General features: G+C 36.9%; 2 protein-coding genes across 3 annotated transcripts; one reads left to right on the top strand and one right to left on the bottom strand.

The window, feature by feature from the left end:
* Positions 1-14,426: 14,426 nt before the first annotated feature.
* LOC122300657 (peroxisomal membrane protein PMP22-like) lies at positions 14,427-19,419 on the top strand. 2 transcript variants are annotated; one of them, XM_043111467.1, is made up of 7 exons: positions 14,427-14,715; positions 14,905-15,003; positions 15,351-15,452; positions 15,609-15,684; positions 16,366-16,436; positions 16,523-16,608; positions 19,065-19,419. In XM_043111467.1, the coding sequence occupies exons 1-7, from the start codon at positions 14,644-14,646 to the stop codon at positions 19,081-19,083; spliced, it is 525 nt and encodes a 174-aa protein (XP_042967401.1). In that variant the 5' UTR covers positions 14,427-14,643; the 3' UTR covers positions 19,084-19,419. The 2 variants fall into 2 exon arrangements, with proteins under 2 accessions (XP_042967401.1, XP_042967400.1); XM_043111466.1 differs by having other exon boundaries at positions 14,436-14,715; positions 19,042-19,419.
* A 2,299-nt stretch (positions 19,420-21,718) lies between these two features.
* On the bottom strand, positions 21,719-23,013 carry LOC122300658. The gene has a single exon (XM_043111468.1). It carries the CDS (start codon positions 22,444-22,446, stop codon positions 22,042-22,044), a length of 405 nt encoding a protein of 134 aa, XP_042967402.1. The 5' UTR covers positions 22,447-23,013; the 3' UTR covers positions 21,719-22,041.
* Positions 23,014-23,428: the final 415 nt, after the last annotated feature.

Here is a 23,428-nt window from a genome sequence, read left to right as displayed (position 1 = left end):
CCATAAGTACTTCTACAGGTAGTTACCATTTCTGAATGTTATTCGTGGAATACATAAGTGCTTAAGTAATTGCTGAAGGACCTTGTAGTTTAGATGGTATGAGATTTAATCTTTATATATAAGAGAGGTCTCGGTTCGATTCCCCTCTCCAAATTCTTCAATATATATATAAAAAAAAATGTATAATTATTTTGAAAAAAAAAAATAGAGATTTTTATTAAAAAATTAATTTTTTTAATGTGAGTCATATTTACTCTTTTTTTTTTTTTCAAATATATTGTGCAGCATTTACGCATTTCCTAATTGCAAATATCATTTCTCTTTCAATACGTATTTTATTTATTTCGTGTCTTGGAAATTTATAATTTGTCTGCACCGATATTGTTAGGAGTAATGTACAGGCGATTGAGTTCTATGTTTTTCTATCTGTTCTTGATATTTATGACATGTGATATTCAGTTTGTTTTCTATGTCATAAAATGTTTTTTAATTTTTAAACGTTTTTTATAAATCAATTTTTGTCTTATGAGTGACGTACGTGCATGGAGAGTGAATCTTTTCCACTAAGTTAATTATAAGTAAAAGAATTAAAAAAAGTAATAGATGCAATCTTAATTAATGTGTTCAAGTCCCATATACTTCCTTTAAAAAAAATATATATAAATCTAAGATCTATATGAAAATATTAGTTTTTAATGATGGACCCTAGCTTTTTTAGAATGAGTACTGAATGGAACTTTTACACCTTAAAACTACAAATATCATTTCTCAATTAAAAAAAAAAAAAAAAGTTGATATTGGATGGTTGGAGTAGAAATCTGAACCATTCGGTTTAGTGAAGCTCTTGTGACCAATTAAATGGCTCACTGCTTTAGCTAGCTTGCTCACACTTTATAGCATTAATTGTATTTGTCATTCTAGAAAAGCTCCTACATTGAATTGTGCATCTTTAAATCAAAATAATAATAAAATATTATATTTTTATTATTATTAATTTTTTAAAAATTAACTTTTTTTGTTATTTTTTACAAATTTAGGATCCACTACATACATTTGGTATTAATAATACAAATATAATAAAAAAATATAACTTTTTAACATATATTATATTAAAAATATAATAAAATATGATAAAAAAATAATATATTATAATAATGAAATGAAGATCATGATGGTGAAGGTGAAGGTTCTCGTGTTGTTGAGGGATGGAGAAGACAAAAATGGTTGTGAGAGAGAGTTGGATCACTGGGAGGAGAGAAAAAATAATAATAAAATAATATTTAAGAAATGAATAATACATCTTTAAAGATGTTGAAATATTGTTTATAATTATGTAAAATTTTACATCTGCACATTTCAATACAGTCAAATTAAGGGTCTAATTATACAAATATGTATTTGTATTTGTATATGGAGATACCAATGACAGTGCTCTTATCCCATTCCCATTGCGGCTTGCCCGAAGTGAACCCATGGGCATGATCTCCGTTTTATACATAGCTAATTCTTTGAGTCAGTGGAATATATATAATTAATTGTCATACCAACAGTCACACGTTTAAGGTCCACTTATTTAGATACAGAAATAATTTTATCTCATTTTATGATTTTATCATTATAATTTTTTTAAATTTTCATATAAAATATAATAAACAATTCAACTTTTTCAAATCTCAAAATAATAATAATATTAAAAAATAACATTTTAATAATATTGTATTAATAACTTTTAACTTTTATTTAAAATTATTCCATCTCATCTCACTATCCAAATTACACCTAAGTTGGTTGATAGATCAAGCTTCAAGAGTGCCACATCTACATCGTCAATATATATATATACATAATATATATAAATCTGGAAAATTTTTAATGCAGTACTTTGTATAGAACAATAGTATTAGTAAAAGAACTTTCTTTGAAAAAAGAGGTAAGGCAGTACTGTTGCCTTTTGATCTTAATGTACATATATGATGAGCTAGCTGCATGCATGCGTATCCTGATTATTTTTAAATTAGAAGCTGCCTAAGTATTGTAAATGAGAGAATAAAAATATATAGCAATGTTGTATCGGCACGGCAAATATATATTAAAGAAGAGATGTCGTCTTATGATCAAACCACTTGGCAGACGTACGTTGGCATGCTTTAATCCTATATATGTTTGTTAGAAGGTGGTATTTTTTTTAACAGCGCTATATACAATCGTAAAATTATAAATGTTGTATAATTATTTTGAAAAAAAATAAGATCTACGATTAAAAAGTTAATTTTTTTTATGTAAATTTTATATTAATTTATTTTTTTTAAAACGACTGCACATTACTTATACAATCATGACTGCGAATATCTTTTTTCTTTCTTTTAATGTTTTTCCTTGTCTTTTTCTCGCTGTACTCTGCTCGAGATTTTCTCGTTCTGCTGTGTACTTGCTAGCTAGAAGGTATTCCAATCGTATTTATTAAATTAAGATAAGGCAATTATTTATATATATAATTTATTTAGGCGGATGTACCAAAGGATAGCGATTATCGAGCATCTATATATATATATATATATATAAAGAAATGGTGGGGAAGTACCGTGAAATAAATCCTAGAATCCTCATGCTCTGTAGCTGCACTACTCTCACAAGGATTGAGCAAACATAAACATTGATCGACATCGCTCCGGCCTGCAGCCGAAATGGTCTGCTAGCCTTATCGACTTTGAAGACGTGTGTATATAATTACTGGTGTTTTCTGACTGACACATGCAGAGAGAAACAGTACATGTTTTCTGACCATCACCTTTGGCATTCTGGATCAGTTAATTAATTACTGGTGTTCTGAAAGATAAACTGACGAAATGATGATGGTGCGGGTTGCATAACATGCTGGCTCCCGTGCCCTCAATCTCTATATACATATATATATATATATATATATATATATATATATATATTATATAATTTAAAAATTCTATATACAATCACTTTTGTATATTCTTTTGTGCACTCCAGTGATATGATTGGTTGTGTATTAAAAAAATTAATCCAACCAATCCTATCAGTGGAGTGCGCAGAAAATACGTAAAAGTGACTGTATATAACATTACTCTATATAATCAAATAACGAAAAGGAGATCGAAAAGGAGATTGCTGTTTATATATATATATATATATTAGAAATGTCCCAAATGTAAAATATCATTTGAATTTACAGCCAGTCAGCCACCCATCGAAAATTTCTAGCAGTAGATATTAACCAAAGCTATTATATAAAAAAAAAAAAAAAAAAAAAAAAAAGCCTCCTTCTTAATCAAGAAGTGTGAAAGTTGCCCCCCATAACTTCTTCTATAAAAAAAATTATTTGTTAAAAATTAATCATCTTTATTAGAGTGAGAGATCAAGCAGAGGGTTGGGTGAAATTTAGATTCTGGAAAAACGTAGTACAAAGGTCATTTAAGAGATAGAGAGGTTGTTTATGAGTGTTTGTAATTTTATACAAACATATTGAAAATACTGAGTTTCCACTTCAATAGATGTAGGCAAGTTTCCGAACCACTTAAATATTATCTTTCCATCGTCTTGTGTGATTTTTGGACAAGCCAGAGACGCAACAATTAGTATCAGAGCTTTGGTTTCGTGCTGTCCAAAAAAATCAAGTTGTTCAAAATCAATTTTTGACCACACAATGATATTCCTCACATCAAGAAGAATTTGTGGCCGTAAACGGCATCAAAAACGGACGCCGGAGGAGTCCATACGCGCCCCTAGAAATTGGAGAGTGCACAGGGGCGCTTAAATCGCATCAGAGGAAGAAGACAAGTGGGAAACACGCGCCCACACGTTCCCACGCTCTCCCACGCGCCACTGTAGCATAAGACTAATCTGAACCGTCCAAAAGTTGCAAATCGATTTTGTGCTAGATTTAAGTCATTCGGAATCCGATTTCAAAGATCAAATAGTGCTTTCTAACTATTTGGATCATTCCTAACTCATTCGTACGGTGGGAATGTTGAGATTCGCCATTAGTACCTTCGATCTGGACTGTTCAGAGTTGCAGATCATTTTGGACTTGATCTATGCCAGTTGAAATTCAATTACGATGATCAAATAGTGCTGACAAATTATTTGAATCATTTCGGACTCATCTATAGGGTGGGAATGTTGAGATTCTCCATCGGTACTTTCAATCTGAACCGTCCACGAGTTGCAGATTATTTTAAGCTAGATCTACGTCAGTTGGAATTCAATTGTGATGATCAAATAGTGATGATAAATTATTTGGATCATTCCGGACTCATCTGTACGGTGGGAATGTTGAGATTCGCCATCGGTACATTCGATCTGAACTGTCCACGAGTTGCAGCTCATTTTGGGCTAGATCTACGCTAGTAGGAGTTCAATTGCGATGATCAAATAGTGATGACAAACTATTTAGATCATTTTGGACTCATCTGTATAGTGGGAATATTAAGATTCGTCATCGGTACTTTCGATTTGAATCATCCATGAGTTGCAGATCATTTTGGACTAGATCTACGCCAGTTGGAGTTTAATTGCGATGATCAAATAGTGATGACAAACTCTTTAGATCATTCCAGACTCATCTGTATGGTGGGAATGTTAAGATTCGCCATCGGTACTTTCGATATGAACCGTCCATGAGTTGCAAATCATTTTGGGCTTGATCTACGCCAGTTGGAGTCTAATTGCGATGATCAAATAGTACTGACAAGCTATTTGGATCATTATGGAGTCATCCATACGGTGGGAATGTTGAGATTCACCATCGATACTAAAGATCTAGACTGTTCATACTTCAGATCAGTTGTGGGCTTGATCGCAGCCAGTCGGAGTCGTGACAGACTCATTTGTTTAGGGCTTGATCGCAGCCAGTTGGAATCGTGACGGACTCATTTGTTTTTGGCTTGATCGCAGCCAGTTAGAGTCGTGACGAACTCATTTGTTTAGGGCTTGATCGTAGCTAGTTGGAATTGTGATGGACTCATTTGTTTTGGGCTTGATCTTAGCCAGTTGGAGTCGTATTGGACTCATTTGTTTTGGGCTTGATCGCAGCCAATTAGAGTCATGATGAACTCATTTGTTTAGGGCTTGATCGCAGTCAGTTGGAGTCATGATAGACTCATTTGTTTAGGGCTTGATCGCAGCCAATTGAAGTCGTGATGGACTCATTTGTTTTGGGCTTGATCTCAACCAGTTGGAGTCGTGTCAGACTTATTGGTTTTGAGCTTGATGTCAGCTAGTTGGAGTCCAATGTTGCTGGACTCAGTTCGTTTGGGCTGAGAATGATGTTGTGAATATAGTGACTGAAGAAATACATGAAGTTGCATTTCTTATAGTGCACAATGCTATCAAAGATAGCTTAAAAATAGAAGTCATTTAATATTATTTTCTCAAAAAGGCGTGGAAGGTTACAAATGATTCATTGTCTTGGCTCGTGGTAATGGTCGTGTGAATTAGATGAGGAAGTTAAAAGAAACTCAATTTTATTTTTCCTTATCTAAACTTGAAGAAATCTCCCTAAACCACGATATGAAGCAAAGATGTGAGAGATGAGAACAAAACATCAGATGTTCCAGGTATATCTATACTTAAAGTTGATGATCACATAACTGCCAAGACAATTAGACCTCCATGATTGTTACTACCTTAAACTATATCCTGCTGAATGAAGGTAGTGAACTAAGGTATGAAGAAAATCTTACAAGAATGGAGATTATGCAAGTCAAAGTTAGCAGAGATTGCACACAAGATGAGCACATCGACTGAAGACAGCAGCAGGATGATGAGTCAGTCACCCATGTCAGAGATGGAGATCTCAGCAACAAGTTCCCTGATATGTGTCAAGGTCCATGCGAGACCATTGATTTCTAGTGCAGTGGGAGATGTGTTGCCCTATATAGATGTGTTGATTAAGAGCAGTGTACGTGATAAACTAAAGTTATGTATCACTTTAGTTAGTCTTATAATTTGAAGACACGAGCTATAAAATTGCAAAGATGATAAGGGATCATGCTAGAGATAGATGCTAGCATGTTGAGAACTAGTCTCCAAGTTAGAGATTGGTGTGATTGTAGGATTATGGAGTCTAGTTTTGAAAGTTGTAAAGGCACCAGGTAGATTATTCGCTCGGTTGTGGCTCGAGTGAAGCTTAGTTTGCTCAAGGTGTATATGAGTGCGGACTCATGGACTTGAGCGAAAGAAGAATCCTAGAGAGTTGAGATTGTGCAATAAATCACTTGTAAATCTCCTCTGAAGAAAATCCCTTGCAAACTCTGTGGATGTAGATGATGCTGATGCATTTGAATATGTATTTGGAGAGGCATATGAACATCCATTTGAAAACATACCTGCAGATGTATTTGATAGCGGAAATCTCTCATGGCTAACAAGCATTCCAATGAAGGAGTGCAATCATTTGAAAGATGCAACCGTTTATAGCATCCTAGTATGGCACACTTGGGTGGTGGGGGTGATTGTTGGAAACCCCCCAAGTGTGAAATGTCATTTGAATTTGTAGCGAGCCACTCACCCACCGAAAATTTCTAGTAACAAATATTGACCAAAGCTGCTGCACTGAAAGAAGCCCCCCTCTTGGTCAAGAAGTGTGGGATTTTTGTCCCCCATGGCTTCTCCTATAAAAGGAAATCATTTGCTAAAGATTAATCATCCTCACTGTGATGAGAGATCAAGCAGAGGGTTGAGCGAAATTTAAGTTCTGGGGAAACTCATAACAAAGGCAATTTAAGAGATAGATAGGTTGTTTATGAGTGTTTGTAATTTTATACAAACATATTGAAAATATTGAGTTTCCACTTTAGTGGACGCAAGCAAGTTACCGAACCACTTAAATATTATCTTTTCATCGTCTTGTATGATTTTTGGATAGGTAAGAGGCGCAACAATATATATATATATATCATTTGAAGGTATAGAACTTCAAATAAACGTATGATCAACAGATCGATCATGTATGGCATCGAACTTTTAAATCTCTAAATTAAGGCACTACTCTTAATTTTTGTTGTTGTTTCATGCATTTCACATATATAGCTTGCGTTGCTCAAGGCTTTGTGTATGGGTGTTTGATGCTGGTCCAATGCCATCGGGTGATCTCCTGGATGTATAGAGAGAAATTAAGATCAAAATCTGGATTACCGGAAGATCCTTGCTGCGATTGCTGTGTACATTTCTGCTGTGAACCATGTGCTCTTTGTCAAGAGTATGCAGAGATAAAACACAGAGGCTTGGACCCCTCCATAGGTTGTACCATAATAATTCACACCATTTTTCCTTTATTATAATCAGAAATATCATCAAAAATTATTATTTTAGGTTAATTATTAACTTTTTTTTAAATTAATTTCTAATGTGCATGCTAAGTTGGATTGGCCCACCAAATGCTCCTCCACCTCTACAGCTGCCTCCATCCATGTATAAATGAGCAGCTCCTCTTTGGATTGAACACGATCATCATCATCATCTCATGTCTAGTACTATCTAATAATTATGATGTCATAATTACTTGTATAATCATATATAATTGGATAATGGTATATATGTTGAGTCAACCCAAGTGTGAGTGCAGGTGGTGTATAGTTGCTGCACATGCACCGTTCTCAAATTTGGCATGTTAGGCACCTCCATTTCTTCCGTAAATCCCTCCACCGAAATTGTAAATTGTAGGCTACTCTCTCCTATAAATAGGAGAGAGCTCAGTTGCAGAAAACTCATCCTCACTAAGGTGAGAGATCAAGGGCAGTGGGAGAGGAGATAGAAAGAGGGACGTGAGGGAAAATTGAGAATTTGAAGATTTTTGTAAATCTTGCACAAATTCTATAAAAGAGGCTCCAGTGGACGTAGGCAAGTTGCCGAACCACTTTAAAATTGTTTTGTGTGATTTTCGGACAGGTTAGAAGCACAACAATTGGTATCAGAGCTCTGGTTCGAGCTGTCTAAAAATTCAAGTTGCTCAAAATCAATTTTTGATCACACCACAATGTTCCTCTCATCAAGACGGATCCGTAGCCGCAAACGGCGTCGAAAACGGATGTCGGAGGAGCCCGTACGCGCCCCTGAAAGTCGGAGAGTGCGATGCACGCGCCTCAGTCGCACTGGAGGAAGAAGACGAATTGGGATACACATGCCACGCGCCCCCACGCGCGGCTGGAGGAAGAAGACGCGTGGAACACACGGCCTCACACGCCCTCACGTGCGGCAAATGATGAAGACGCGTGACGAACACGCGTCCACGCTCCCTCACGCGCGGGCAGAGGTTGAAGACGCGTGACGGACACACGCTCACGCGCCCCCACGCGCCCTACAGAGGCTCGGCGCGTGACAGACACGCGCCTCACGCGCTCCCCCACGCGCACAAGCTACTGTGGCGCGTGTTGTCCACGCGCCAGACGCGCCTCAGACGCCCTACTGCGGCACGTGTGGTACACGCGCCAGAGAGATCTGGACCGTCCAATTTTCAGATCTTTGTTGGGCTAGATCTAAGCCATCCGGAGTCCGATTTCAACGATCAAATAGTGCTTTCCAACTATTTGGATTATTCCAGACTCATCCGTGTGGTGGGAATATTGAGATTCGCCATTTTTTCTGTCGATCTGAACTGTCGATGTGTTGCAGATCATTTTGGGCTAGATCTACGCCGGTTGGAGTTCAATTGTGATGATCAAATAGTGCTGACAAACTATTTGGATCATTCTGAACTCATCTGTACGGTGGGAATGTTGAGATTCGCCATCGGTACAGTCGATCTGAACTGTCGAGGTGTTGCAGATCATTTTGGGCTAGATCTATGCCAGTTGGAGTTCCATCGCGATGATCAAATAGTGATGTCAAACTATTTGGATCATTCCGGACTCATCCGTACGGTGGAAATGTTGAGATTCGCCATCGGTACAGTCGATCTGAACTGTCGAGGTGTTGCAGATCATTTTGGGCTTGATCGTAGCCAGTTGGAGTTCTATCGCGATGATCAAATAGTGGTGGCAAACTATTTGGATCATTCCGGACTCATCGGTACGGTGGGAATGTTGAGATTCGCCATCAGTACATTTGATCTGAACCGTCCACGTGTTGCAGATCAGTTGTGGGCTTGATCGTAGCCAGTTGGAGTCATGATGGACTCATTGGTTTTGGGCTTAATTTAAGCCAGTTGGGATCGTGAAATTTGATGGAGCAAATTTCAGATCATTGGACGATGCTGATTAACTTGTTATATCAGCAAGTTTTGGCAGTCATACAACTCATGGAGCATATTGTTATTAAGAGGAGAACCGCATCGGATCTCGTTGTGGCTTTCTTTGAAAAGCCAGTTGCAAATAACAAAGTGCAGATGAAGTTTTGGTGTGGTAGTGTGGATACGTACAGTCTAAGGAGGTTCTGTCTAGGAGATTGGAAATTTTAAGTGTGTCCATTGTGACCCTCCAATTTTTCCTGGGAACTGACTTAGTGAGGTACTATTCATTTCTACGGTAAATTCATTAAAGCAATGTCATGAAGAAATTGTTCAACTTCAGAAAGGGCAGAAGGTACTATTGTTGCCCAATAGCATTTGACGTTGTGGTCAAAAGGTTGGGAGGTCATGAGAATGGCTATGAGTAATTCTGCAAAGAGGTCGCAGTTGAAGTTTCTCAATGTAAGAGATCTTATCCTGGATGAGGAGGTGCGCAAAAGAGATCTCGAGTTGTTGGTCCTGAATGTTGATTGTAAGGACAGAGGCAAGTCAAGATCTGGACAACAGATGACTCGCTAGAAATTGTGGCAAGACAGGCCACAAGAGACTGCTAAAATCAGGAGAAAATTGAGAATGATGCTGTGAATATGGTGACTGAAGAAATACATGGCATTGCATTTCTTGCAGTGCACAATGCTGTTAAGGACAGCCTGAAGACAGCAGTCATTCAGTAGTGTTTTCTCAAAGGCGTTGAAGGGCAAATCAATTCCTGAAGTCAACAGTGATACTAGCGACTGGTGAAACGGCTAGTACAAGGAGCAGTTTCGGCAAGTGGCTCCAAGTCAGTAAATGGAGATACTGGTATCGATGCTAATGTTGTGTCTCTCTCCATGAAAAAAGAGACATGTATATCCTCATGGCATGAGTTGCCATGATAGAGGATGTGTTAATGTTAGCAGGTCCACAAGTTTACACACAGGCATTGGTTTGGCATTAATGCAGGGTGTGTGGTGGAAATTCATGTCGATAGTTGATGAACTTCCAGGAGAGCCAAACGTGGAAGTTACACCATAGTTTTCAGCAAGGTTATTTTCGACATGGGCCGAAGTGAAATGCTTGGAATTGGTTTATTCTGAGTGGATATGCTTTTATGGTGAAGCATGATAGCAGGAGCTATGAAGATCTTCATTAAGGTGAAGATTGTTGCTATTGTTGCCCAGTAGCATTTGGCGTTGGAAGGTCACGAAGGATTAATTGGTCTTGGCTCGGGTTAATTGTCGTGTGAATTAGAGAAAGTAAAAGGAACCCAGTTTTACTTTTCTAAAGAAATCTCCCTAGACCACGACATGAAGTACAGGTGTGAGAGATGGGAACAAAACGTCAGATTTTCCAGGGATATCTACACCTAAAGAACTGCCAAGACGATCAGACTTCCATGGTGGTTACTACCTTAAAATGTATCCTGCTGAATGAAGGTAGTGAACTACGGTATGAAGAAAAATCTTGCAAGAAGGGAGATTATGCAAGTCGGAGACTGCACACAAGATGGACACATGCGACTGAAGATAGCAGCAGGATGAAGGGTCAGTCACCCAGATCAGAGATGAGACCTCAGCAACAGGTTCTCTGATATGTGTCAAGGTCTGTGCGAGACCATTGATTCCCAGTGCAGTGGGAGATATGTTGCCCTATGTAGATGTGTTGATTAAGGGCATTGTACGTGATGAACTAAAGTTATGCATCACTTTAGTTAGTCTTCTGACTTGAAGACATGAGCTGTAAAATTGGATAGATGATAAGGGATCATGCTGGAGATAGAGCTCGGCATGTTGAGAACCAGTCTCCAAGTTGGAGATTGGTGTGATTGTAGGATTATGGAGCCTGGTTTGAAAGCTGTAAAGGCGCGAAGCAGATTGTTCGCTCGGATGAGCCTAGAGCGACGCTCAGTTTGCTCAAGGTGTTCGCTCGGATGTGGCTAGAGCGAAGCAGATTGTTCGCTCGGATGAGCCCAGAGCAAAGCTCAGTTTACTCAGATTGTTTGCTCGGATGTGGCTAGAGCGAAGCAGATTGTTCGCTCGGATGAGCCTAGAGCGAAGCTCAGTTTGCTCAAGGTGTACATGAGTGCGGACTCATGGACTCGAGCAAAAGAAGAATCCTAGAGAGTTGAGATTGTGCAATTGAGCACTGGTAAATCTCCTCTGAAGAAAATCCCTTGCAAGCTCCGTGGATGTAGACTATGCTGATGCATTTGAAGATGCATTTGGAGAGGCATCTGGATATCCATTTGAAGACGTACCTGCAGATGCATTGGAGCGTATTCGATAGCAGAATTCTCTCATGTCAAAGAAAGAGGTGTATTCATTTGAAAAATGAATCAGTTTGCAAGCAGCCTGGTGTGGCACACTTGGGTGGAGGGGGTGATTGTTGAGTCAACCCAAGTGTGAGTGCAGGTGGTGTATAGTTGCTGCACATGCACCGTTCTCAAATTTGGCATGTTAGGCACCTCCATTTCTTCCGTAAATCCCTCCACCGAAATTGTAAATTGTAGGCTGCTCTCTCCTATAAATAGGAGAGAGCTCAGTTGTAGAAAACTCATCCTCACTAAGGTGAGAGATCAAGGGCAGTGGGAGAGGAGATAGAAAGAGGGACGTGAGGGAAAATTGAGAATTTGAAGATTTTTGTAAATCTTGTACAAATTCTATAAAAGAGGGTCCAGTGAACGTAGGCAAGTTACCGAATCACTTTAAAATTATTTTGTGTGATTTTCAGACAGGTTAGAAGCACAATAATATAATTAGTACGTCCTACGTACAAAAGATCGCAATATTTAAGGCTGTTTGGAAAGAGACATGTACGTTTTTAATATGCTTTATGTTGGAACCAATTTCCTCTCTATATATTTGGCAAACATGTCAAGATAATTACAAGTTTATTTGTACCTTGGTCTTCGATCTCTTCCCTTTTTATCCTTGTATTTATATTTAGTAATTGAAAACCTCACATGTTTTATTGAGTAGAAAGAGGATCCAAGAATCATTTATGCATGGTATCAATGCAAAAAGTAACTCTAATTACTCGTCAAGATCGAGTCGTGACTTACAAGCTTTTTAAGGAATGGATGGCTTTTTAATTATATTATTACAAACTTTTTAAGGAACGAATTATTAATTAATTAAATGCAGTACATGACCTCGTGGGTAAATAACTGGGTGTTGAATTAGAACTCGTTTGTTGTTAAACTGAGTTGAAATAAATTAAATTTTTTATGAATAATAGTGAGTTGAGATGATAGAGTTAATTTTTTTAAATGAGTTTAGATTTATTTAAATATTAAGATAAATTTAAATATATTTACGAAAAGTTAAAAAAATTTTAAGTCTTACGTGTAAAAAAATTTTAAATTGATATAAATTTATTAATTTAAAAATTAAATATTTAAATATTAGATTAAATTTAAAATTAAATTAAATTAAATTAATTACATTTCAATTTAAATTCTAAACAGACTTAATAATAAAGAAATGAACGGCTTTTCATATTTTATTTTTTTAATAAGATTTATATTTTAATTAATCGCAATGGCTTTTTATTTATTTATAGTTGAAATGAGCTTAATTAATGCTTCTGAGACTGCAGATCGTCACCATCATTAGATGGTTCCTTGAAAGTTGAAACAGCCACAACCACCATATAATAATCAAAGAGATAAACATGAATTAATATTTTTGGTTGTTGAGAGATAAACATGAATTGATATTTTTGGTTGTTGGATTCATTCTGGGAAGGAAGAAAATGCATGAAAATGCATATCATGCATGCAGATTAAAGTGCCAGGAAGCTGCATATGTTTGAGTAGTTGGCCTGTTTAATTATTTCGTCCTGCTTTTTCTTTTTCTTTTTCTTTTTCTTAACAATAGATTGATATTGACTCTGCATGTCAAGATCAAGCTGCACGTTTTTCTCAACTCAAAAGCACTACTTCATGTTTCAAGGAACCATCACAGATAGAGACATTCTCAGGGTTCAGCATCTAATTACAAATTTTTGCCTAATTCTAAGAGCTAAAAGGCAGTAGTAGTACTGTAGGTTATATAACATTTAAAGTTGTCAGTTTGAATTTTCAAATAATATTATAAGATGCTAACTCACTCTATGTATGTATTTATTTTAATTTTAGTTCATGAAATTTGAATAAAAACTTGATCCAAGAGTTTAAATTAACAATTTCGTGTAAATATCACTTAAAGTTTTAATATACTCACACGCATAATATGTTGATCTAATTAATTTCGCACAATAATCACTTAAATTTCGTGCAATATTTTGATCATCATATTCTCATTATTTTATGATATGACATCAGATGATTGAAAATTATTTATTATATTTCACTTGTGAACATATCATTTAATATCACATTATGGGATGATGATAGAATAATGAAAAAATAGATAATGAATAAATTTTTCTTTGTCAAATTCTGTTGATTATTATCCAACAAGAAAAAATCTTTACAACCTCCCAACACTCCACACTCTACATTTTTTTTTAATTTTTATTATTTTATCTTTTATTAAATATTTAATATATAAATAATGAATAAAATAATTAAATTAATTTAAAAAAATGAATTAAAAAAATATTAAAAAAAAAAAAAGAAGTGGAGTGTGGAGTGTTGGGAGGTTGTGTAGCATTGCCCATCCAATACCTATGCATGCATGCATGCATCAAAATGTTTAAGATCAAATCTATAAAAACAAATCTATAATAGATATGTACAGTTTATTCATGAATTTTTCTTTTTTATTTTTAAAAGAAAATCATATTCTTACGTATTTTCACTACACAAGTTGTATTATTGATTCCCACTTTTTAAATGTTACTTTTATTTTATTTTATTAATGACTATTTATAATTTTGTATCTTCTGAAAATGAAGAATTATTTTAATCTAAAAAATAAAAATATAAAATATTTCAAACGGTACGTATAAGTACTTATAAATATACTTTGAAAAACGAAAACATAATTACGACTTATATATGATTTTACTCCCCTTCCATATTTGAATCGAAATGGTTTTTTTTCTTTTATAGAAAAACTTCATGGATTAATACAAAATATTTTTCATAATAAATTTTATTTTTTCAAAAAATAGACTTTATATCAAATTAATTAACAAACTCGCAGTCGCTGTAGCTGGTTAGGTGCTCATGTTTCCTGTTTGTTCTCTTTTTAATTTTGTTTTGAGGTCTGACATTTCGCAACTTCCCAACTTCACCTAACTATTTCAATTATAAAATCCCAATCACTTTCGAATCCCATTTCCAATTCTATGCTCGGTCAAAGCTCTCAATCTCGTTTTGTGTCCAAGTCTGAAAGTCCATTGAGGCATTGGGAGAGACAGAGTAAGAGAGACTTACGGTTGAGTTGGGAGGTTGATCACTCACCATGTCTGACATTATCAACGTGGCTTGGACGAAATATCTCCTGCAGCTTCAACTCCACCCTCTTAAAACCAAGGTTTCTTTCATTCTGGATTGAAACCCATTCTTTTTAACTAAGCTATGCGCTTTAAAGCTTCTATCCGTTTCTCTGTTTTTTATTTCGCCTGTTGTTAGATATTAGTTGGAGGGGTTTTTAAAGAAGTTTGATGTTGTTAGAGATAATGCTTTTTGCACTTGTTTTTTGGTTTAAAATTTTGGTTTTTAGGCTATCACAGCGGGGGTTTTAGCCGGGTGTAGTGATGCAGTTGCCCAAAAGATTTCTGGGATCAAGAAGCTTCAATTGAAAAGATTACTTCTTATCATGGTATGGTAACTTTGATAATATTGTCTTCAATTTGTTTTCACTTAATGGTAAGCTCGTATGGCATGGATCAAACTCTTCACTCTTTATTCTGAAAGTGGACCGAACAGCAGCTTTTAGGTTTTTTTTTTTTTTTTTTTTCCCTTTATTTTCCATGAATTGATTAAATCAGGAATTTATGCCCCGTTAAGGCCTTTTCTTTTGATCGAGTCTCCAATTATGAAGTCTCTAATATATTTCCCCTTTTCTCACAGCCAAATTGAAAATTAGTTAGTGTTGTTTTTACAAATTGTGAGTCAGTTGTTATATTTTGGTATTGTTTGCGTTTACTTACTAAACCTCTTTTGCAGCTCTATGGTTTTGCATATGGAGGACCTTTTGGGCACTTCCTCCACAAGTTAATGGATATAATTTTCAAGGGGAAGAAGGACAACAAAACTGTTGTGAAGAAGGTAATGTTTTGCTACTGTTCATGTTCTTTGTTTGCTGGTTATTAGTCTAATGCATGATTGAAGCAATTTTGAAGTTATTAAAATGGGCCTTTTGTTCTTCTCTAACCTATATTCAATTTTCTGTTCAAGTATTGATGGACGGTGTTCTATTTTTAGGTGTTATTGGAACAGCTAACCTCTTCCCCTTGGAACAACTTTTTCTTCATGATGTACTATGGTTTGGTAGTCGAAGGTTTGTGATGTGTACCATTTAATGCATTTTAGTCATTAGTAATATGTAAATTTTATTGGACTAGTGCCATCAATTTTTATTTTTGCTATTACTTGTTTAATTTTTACTTTATTTTCTTATCATGAGCTCTCGTTATTAGAGATGATGGATGTAGTTCTCAGTTGTTGAAGTTAAAATATTCCAAAATGCTGTAGATTCTTGCTTTTGTTTTCATGTGACTGTCTTTACATTCCTGACAAAAGAGAAGATAAGATACATAGTACTACTTCCAAAACATAGGTTGTGATTAAATACATATGTTCTCTGTGTGTGTGGCTTGGTGGGATTTGAGGTGGGCTGGAGAGGGGGTACCATTCCAATGTTCAAACATCAAGCCCTAAAAGGCTTACTCAGCACTGATGGGGAATTGGGGAGCAAAAGTTTACCTTCTAGAATCTAGAGAAGATACTTCATGACTGGGAATAAGTTTCGTGTTGGATGACATTTTATTGTTTTCTTTTGGCATTTAGTCCTTTACCAGTTCACAGAAGAACTTTTGCTCTAAAAAGAGCCTGGCTGATTTTGACATTCTTGGAAGAACTCTTATGCCAGAGAATTCTGAGTCGAGAAACACCTTCTTAAACTTGAAGAAGAAAGATTACTTTGTTCTTTAAAAATTAATGCTATAGTCTGGTATTGCAGGAAGACCATGGGGTTTAGTGAAGAATAAAGTTCGAAAGGACTACCCCTCTATTCAGTTGACAGCATGGAAGGTATGTTGAACCATGTTTCATTGTTTGACTTGGAAGCCAACTTGTTAAATTGGCATCACCAAAACTTTGATACTTGTGGCTTGCAGTTTTGGCCTATAGTTGGTTGGGTGAATTACCAATACATGCCTTTGCAATTCCGCGTCATATTTCACAGCTTTGTCGCCTCTTGCTGGTATGAACATATATCCTTTAACTTCGCGTTCTATTATTTATCTTCAGTTGTCTGTGCGAAGCTCTGGTGCAAGTATGAACCAATATATGAATGAGTTACATATCTTAATTTTTCAATGGACCTTCACAAGGATTGAAGCAATAGATTGACACAACATGAATCACTTTTAGAGGCATCTTAATTCTGGACTCAACGAGGTACATAATGGACTAAAGAAAGAAATCTGATAGGGTAACTTTTTTATTAACAAATAGAGTAACTGAATATATTGCAGAAAGTGCAAAGGAAGACCACGTGCAACTACCACGTTGCACCTGATCAATTATGTTTAATACTACAATAAGAGCAACCGTTTCCTATTTAAAAGAGCAAGAACATGTTGAAGTTTCATATTGCCATTATATCTGCTCTGAATCAGCACATATTCCTTATATGGGTTGTGGTTCTGGAATTGAAGGAAAAAATAGGAACCTTTTACCCTCTTACCAAAAACTTATTATTAGAGAAAAGCAAATGACTGTTTAAGCTAGAAAAGGAAAAGATATCGCCTTACACTCTGTCGGCGTAGTTTTGCTAAGTACTATACGTTCTGTTGTTAACTCTTATTTTCTCCTGCCCAAATTGGATTGGAAGAACAGTTGGCTCACAGTGTGCTACAATTATTTTTCATGGAATAGAGATTGAAACCACTTGAAATCATGTAATTTTTAAATTGTAATCTTACTAATTCATTTGGAAAATTGTGGTCCTCACTCCCTGACACACAACATGCAAACTATCCACTACTCTATCCTAAGGTGGTGCTCTATTCCACACGCACGCACACACAATCCCACAATCAAAAGCACCACACGGAGGTGCTGTAATCTGCCCTGGGTTGAGGACGCAAAACAGAGCACTTACACCTAACAGATCGCATGGACAACTGTCCACTACTTACATCCTCATTTCCCCCTTTACAAAGCCAAACACTCCCCCTCCTCCTCTTAAAATGAAGCTTGTTCTCAAGCTGGAGAGCTCATCCATAGCACCAAGGTCCATAGAGGCTATACCGATTTCTAGAGAATGAGCATTCTCAATAAGGAGCAATTGAAGAATCTAACTACTATGTCATAGAGTGTAACATTTATTGCAGTTGAATCACAAACCTTATTTAACCAAATTGCTTTTCATCCATGGAACTTCCTTTACAAAATACGCAGTTGTTTGATGGTTGGCAGAAATCGGTGCCATAGTTGGGATGACAAGCCGTGGAGCTCACCTTTGAAAGTGGAAGTTTTCCATCATTTGAACCATCCCAATTATTTCCTACAAGGCCTTTGGCTTAAATGTATGAACTTCTTCAGCAATGTTCTCCTTAAGTCTGTATAGGAAATGGTTGATCGATACCTTCTATGGCCAGCCAACCTCTAGAACTCTCACCTGTACTTTCTAAGAGTCTTGTTTTCTCATATGGGATAATGCCTTATCAAAATCTTCATAATCAATTCAGCCAAATTTGGCTAACAGTTATTTTTCAAAAGTTGCCAGGTGCAGATGGAAGGGAATATTACTGGGGGGTGCCCCTTGAGAGAACCAACTGTTTCCAATCTACTTCTAGTGCATAGTGGCATCAGTTTTACTTAGGGTGGGAACAGACCCCAATAAATTGTAGCATACTCTGTTCAATAAAGCGGATTAGTAGGTTACACTAGAAAGTTTTACTTAGGGCCGGAACACACCTCAATACTAAAGTAATGGTGTTTTTTCTCTTCTCCTTGATACCTTCACTCCTCAAAGAAACAGATCATTAAAGTCTCTGACCACTACCCACTCTATACACACACATACAAAAGTTGTCAGCAAATAATCCCATGTTCAAAGCACCCAGAGGAGCTGCTCTAATCTGACCTGTTTTGCAGGGTGCCAAACAAAGTACTCACACTACATGGGTCATGGGATGCTATCATTTTCTAGTCTTACCGGGCCTAAGATCTGTCTGTTTATAAAAGTGACTTAACCTTAATGGGCATTTTTCTTTCCCAAATTTAAGTCAAACAGAGTGACATGAATTACGTGGCATGAATTTTTGTTGGAAGATATGCAGCAAACAAGTGAAATTCTGCTATCTTCTTTAGATTCCTGTTGGCATGACCAAAAATGTGATGTAAATGTTAATGTTGTTTCTCTCGGTTCCAAAGACTTGAGGAATAGCCATTTTGTTAAGAACAACCAAGATCCCAGTAATAATTTGCATGTTGCTTCTGGTCTCTGAAATGAAAAAATATAGTTGTAATAACGAGATGGACCTTGATTATTTTGGTGGTATTATTCGTCTATATATACACATGCATTTAGCAGCATGCAAGAGTATTTTATTTTCAGTTGTAATTAATTCAATTATGCATGGATTTTTATGTACTAACTCACTCTTACCCTGCTTGTTAACGCCAGGGCAATCTTTCTGAATCTGAAAGCAAGATCTGTTACAAATAAGAAGGCCTAGAACAGAGAAACCTTCTTCCTATATTTCTCCGTCTCTCCTTCGTCTTCCTCTAATGAAATGCTCCCCTTATGTTTCCTTTCTAGAATCCGCTTGTTTGTAGCTTTAATGAAGTTTCCACTTGTGCTCCAATGCAATTCAAACTTGTATTATTAGGTATTATTTACAGCAAAGACATATGACCAGTGCAGCATTGGGATGATTGCCCATTTAGGAGATAAAGTAGCAATAATAAAGCTAAATTTAATCCCTCTCTTTGTGGGTTGTAATGCCCCCATATTTCAGAGATAAACTACTCGAAATCCACGGATACAGTTCTTGCATCTGAAGCAATCAGCGTTTTACGTCTACTAATTTACTCATGCAAGTTGTTGCATTGCAATGACTATTAAGAAATTATTTGGAAGGCAATGGGATCTATGGAAACAGACAGGAAGGAATGGTTCATTCCCGGCATAGAAGACGATGAGGCAAAAGGAAAATCTACACTTTTACCCTATCTTCTTCTATGAACTCCTAAACCTATAAGAAAAATAAGAATGCTCTCCTTTTATATTCTATTGTCATTTCGATATCGTTTCTAAAGATAAAGAGGATGATGAACAAGAAAAACCAGTAGGGAAGAAGAATTCTTTAGTTTAGTAACATTGGCAGGTCCGCAGATGGAGGACGTACGCATAATAATACAATCAAGTCCCCGACCAAATGAAGATACGGACTTCACATGATGATTAGGGCTAATCATGAAAATACATTGGTTATATAGTCAGTAAACCAGTGATTTCTGTCTCAAGCACAACCCAATTTAGTAGCATTTGCAATGCAAGCTACGTACATCAGAAGGTGCTCATTAGCTGTCAGTTGGAACTGGTCCTTTGGAATTTTGTCTGCCGTTTAAAACAAGAGACAGATTAACATGAGCCATTAACATTTAACAAGTTAAATTAGAAAACTGTGAATATTTAAGTAAGGTTCTCTGCTTGCTAGTCTATTATTTGTGACCTTAACTTAAAGATACGAAGAATTCGAGAAAGTTGGTAGGACCATATGATTACAAGTCTTTCTCAGTAGATAGTAGGAAAATCATCCTCGTGAAAATAAAGAGAATCTAGCTAGCTAACTAATCATGAAAATACTCGTATGTTTACAACAGTACTACTGTAAATTAAACCACAAATCCTCATATCCGTACGACCACGCCCAAACACAGAAACACATGATCATCTAAAGCAAGGTTATGCATGATTGCCATGAAAACAGATCGATGATCATGCATGCAAGGGGGAACAAACGTAAGTACTACTAGTAAAACCATTTTATTTGTTTGTTCGTTTGTTGGACAAACGTCACAAATACAAACCATTCTTTGATTGGACAAAGTTAATTACCTATTTTTGTGAAGTGGGGTCGGGATGTTGCTATGAGAATGGACAAAGGAAAGAGAACCTTGTGATCAAGAAAGCTATATGTGACAAGAACTGGCGAGTCATTAATTTGAGTTTTTATTAAAAATGAGAAAGCAGCATCTGAAATATTATTGTACCTAGCTTATCCAAAAGGAAATATCCGAAGTTTATACATTCATCAGATGTTTAAAGATATATATAGAATTTTTGATATATAATATTGGAACAATCAATTACGTACGTATAGACCGTACTCGGCTCATGTGACCACGAGAAATAATGGGTTTGGAAAAGTAAGCCTCATCCTCACGCGGATTATTTTGTTAATAGGGATGATTTTGAAGGAGAATGTAGCACAAACACGATCCCATTATATAATTAACTTCAGCAACATGCAGCATGCCCTAATTCCAAGAACAGAAAAAACACAGATGGATGGAAGACAACCTCAGTGTCCTCACATAATGCCATAGCCACTGGCGGCCACTAGTACTCTTTAAAAGTGAAAGGGTATATATGGATCGCTGCATGCTAATTAGGCTAATTCATTTAAAAAATGCAAATCATCATTAGTTTCACCGATGGCATGCATCCGAAACTGGTGAGCTAGCCTCGACAACATAAACAACCCAGACCCAAGATCAGATCGATGCTCCAAAGTGCTCACTTGGAATCAAATCATGCATGCATGTACGTATCCTGCGCATGCATGTATACGAACCCAACTCATTCCCATACAAACAACATGACCTGATCCAGTTTCAACTGCCTAGCTGATCTCATCCACCACATCATCATCTTCATCACATGCGCGCAAACCTACTGCACATAACTCATACAGTGATATATACAAACATATATGTATGTATCGATCGATACGTACACCCATCAACCATGAAGTACATATATAAGACATGCAGATATGCATGCCCATATATAAATACATAGGCGCGCGGGAATAGCATTGGCTTGTATTTACTCGATCAAGCTGCAAGCCTGCAACTCCGGGGGCCCTTCTTCAATCTTCATTCCCATGCCATATATCATATCAGTATATATACATATATATGTAGCCTTTTCATGAGCTAGCTGAGCTGATGAGATTCTCAAGCGCTAGTTATACAAAATCATTATGCATGCCAACATTCATGTATACATAAAGCAACGTGTCATCTAACAAAACAAAACAAAAGGGCATGATATAACACATGACACACTTGTGTGTGATGAACAAAGGAAGCATATATTAAAGCATTTTCGATCTCATCGTTTTCCCTCCAAAGTTACACATGCAGTTTAATTTGAAATTAAATATACAACAGCACACAACAGAGAGAGAGAGAGAGAGAGAGAGAGAGAGAGAGAGGCGCGTCGGGTTTTCCTAACAACGTTCCGACATTCCGGGAAACTGAGCATTCTAGATTGAAGAAGAGACGAGGAGAGTGGGTGAGGGAGTAAAACGGACTGAAAATTCACGCGCCTCATGGGGGTTTAACCTCCTCTGACGTGGACCAATCAAGGATGACGTGTGAATCTTCGTTGCGGTCACATCTGAATCCACCGAGCGAGTTGCGTAGGGTTGACAACCCCAGGAATGTGGGCCCCATCCGTCTTCAATATGCTCGCCACCTCAGCGTAACTTTGATGCTCCTTCTTCACGCTCGCCGCCGCAGCCTCAGCTACCGGCTTCCACCTCTTCGACTCCGCCGACGAACTAGCCAGCGGCACCGCCTCGGCTCGTGCCGGGTCGAACTTCTGGCCGAATAGGGTACCCTTCTTGAGGAATTCGTACGCCATGTACCCGGCTAGAAGCCGATTTGACGATAGCGGCTCTCCTGGCTTCGAAGCCGCCGTGGCTGGAGCCGACGGCTTCAAGGAATACAAGACTTCTCTCTCCTTGCGCTTTCTTGACGCCCCAGGCGTCAAAATCCGTTGGGCGTGATAACTCATCCTAGCCCTCAAATCATGCCACGTCAGCACCTAGAAAATTTCACAAACTGAGGGGCAAAAGCGTAAAGCTGCTTTCTAGGGAAACAAAATCGTCAACCTACTTCTGTTTCGGAAGGCCAATAGCGTAAAATCAAGTTGGGGCAAAAGTGTCAAATCAAGTTTTGTAAGTCGAGGAGAGGGATAATAAAAAAATAAAAGAGCACAAGACAGGCTAAACAGGTTGCTTCGGTTGGAGTAAAAGGGTAAAATAATAATATTTAAAAAAGAAATAGAAAATGTCAGAAAAGGACAATATAAAAGGACGAAAGAAGGTGCGGGTGAGGGTGGGTACAAATCCGATCAGAAGAGAGATGGCGGAAGGCAGGAGGGGAGGGATCTCCGGCGTAAGGAAGGTGGACTGAGAGACGTTGCCCGCGAGCCAGGCGTGGGTTTCGCGAGGGAGTCAGTGTGGATTTCTGCGTGCGAGAGAGGGATTGAAGATAAAAGAGCGGAGGAGGAGGAAGAAGAAGAAAGAGGACTATCGTTGGTGAGGGATATATAGAGGAAATGAGCAAGCGGCGTGGCTTGGTTCCTCTATATATTTAAATGCCTGCTTCTTTTGAACATGCCCCTCCTCTTCGTAGGATTCTCTTCGTTGCCATCATCTTCTGCGCAATCGCTAAATTGCCCTTCTATTTTTTGTTTTTAATTCTTTAGAAAATAAATGTATAGAAGTTTTAGGATTGAATGGTTGGCCATCGAGGATTTTATCGAGACTTTCTATTGTTTAGTGTAATTTTTTCAAATCTTTTAAAACATTTTTAAAAATAAAAATATATAATTCTATTAAATAATACTTCTTTAACCATTAAAAGAAATTAAAATATAATTTGATATATAAATTTGATAGATATATTCGACAGAGTTTTCCTTTAAGATTTGAATACAAAATTAATAAATATTTTTTAAAAATACATGTGACTGGAATTAAAGATAGCAATAT

The sequence above is a fragment of the Carya illinoinensis genome, chromosome 2, assembly GCF_018687715.1.
Source record: "Carya illinoinensis cultivar Pawnee chromosome 2, C.illinoinensisPawnee_v1, whole genome shotgun sequence".
Lineage (NCBI taxonomy): Eukaryota > Viridiplantae > Streptophyta > Magnoliopsida > Fagales > Juglandaceae > Carya > Carya illinoinensis.
The sequence above is the reverse complement of the archived record's forward strand: the minus strand, read 5'-3'. Positions and strand labels throughout refer to the sequence as shown.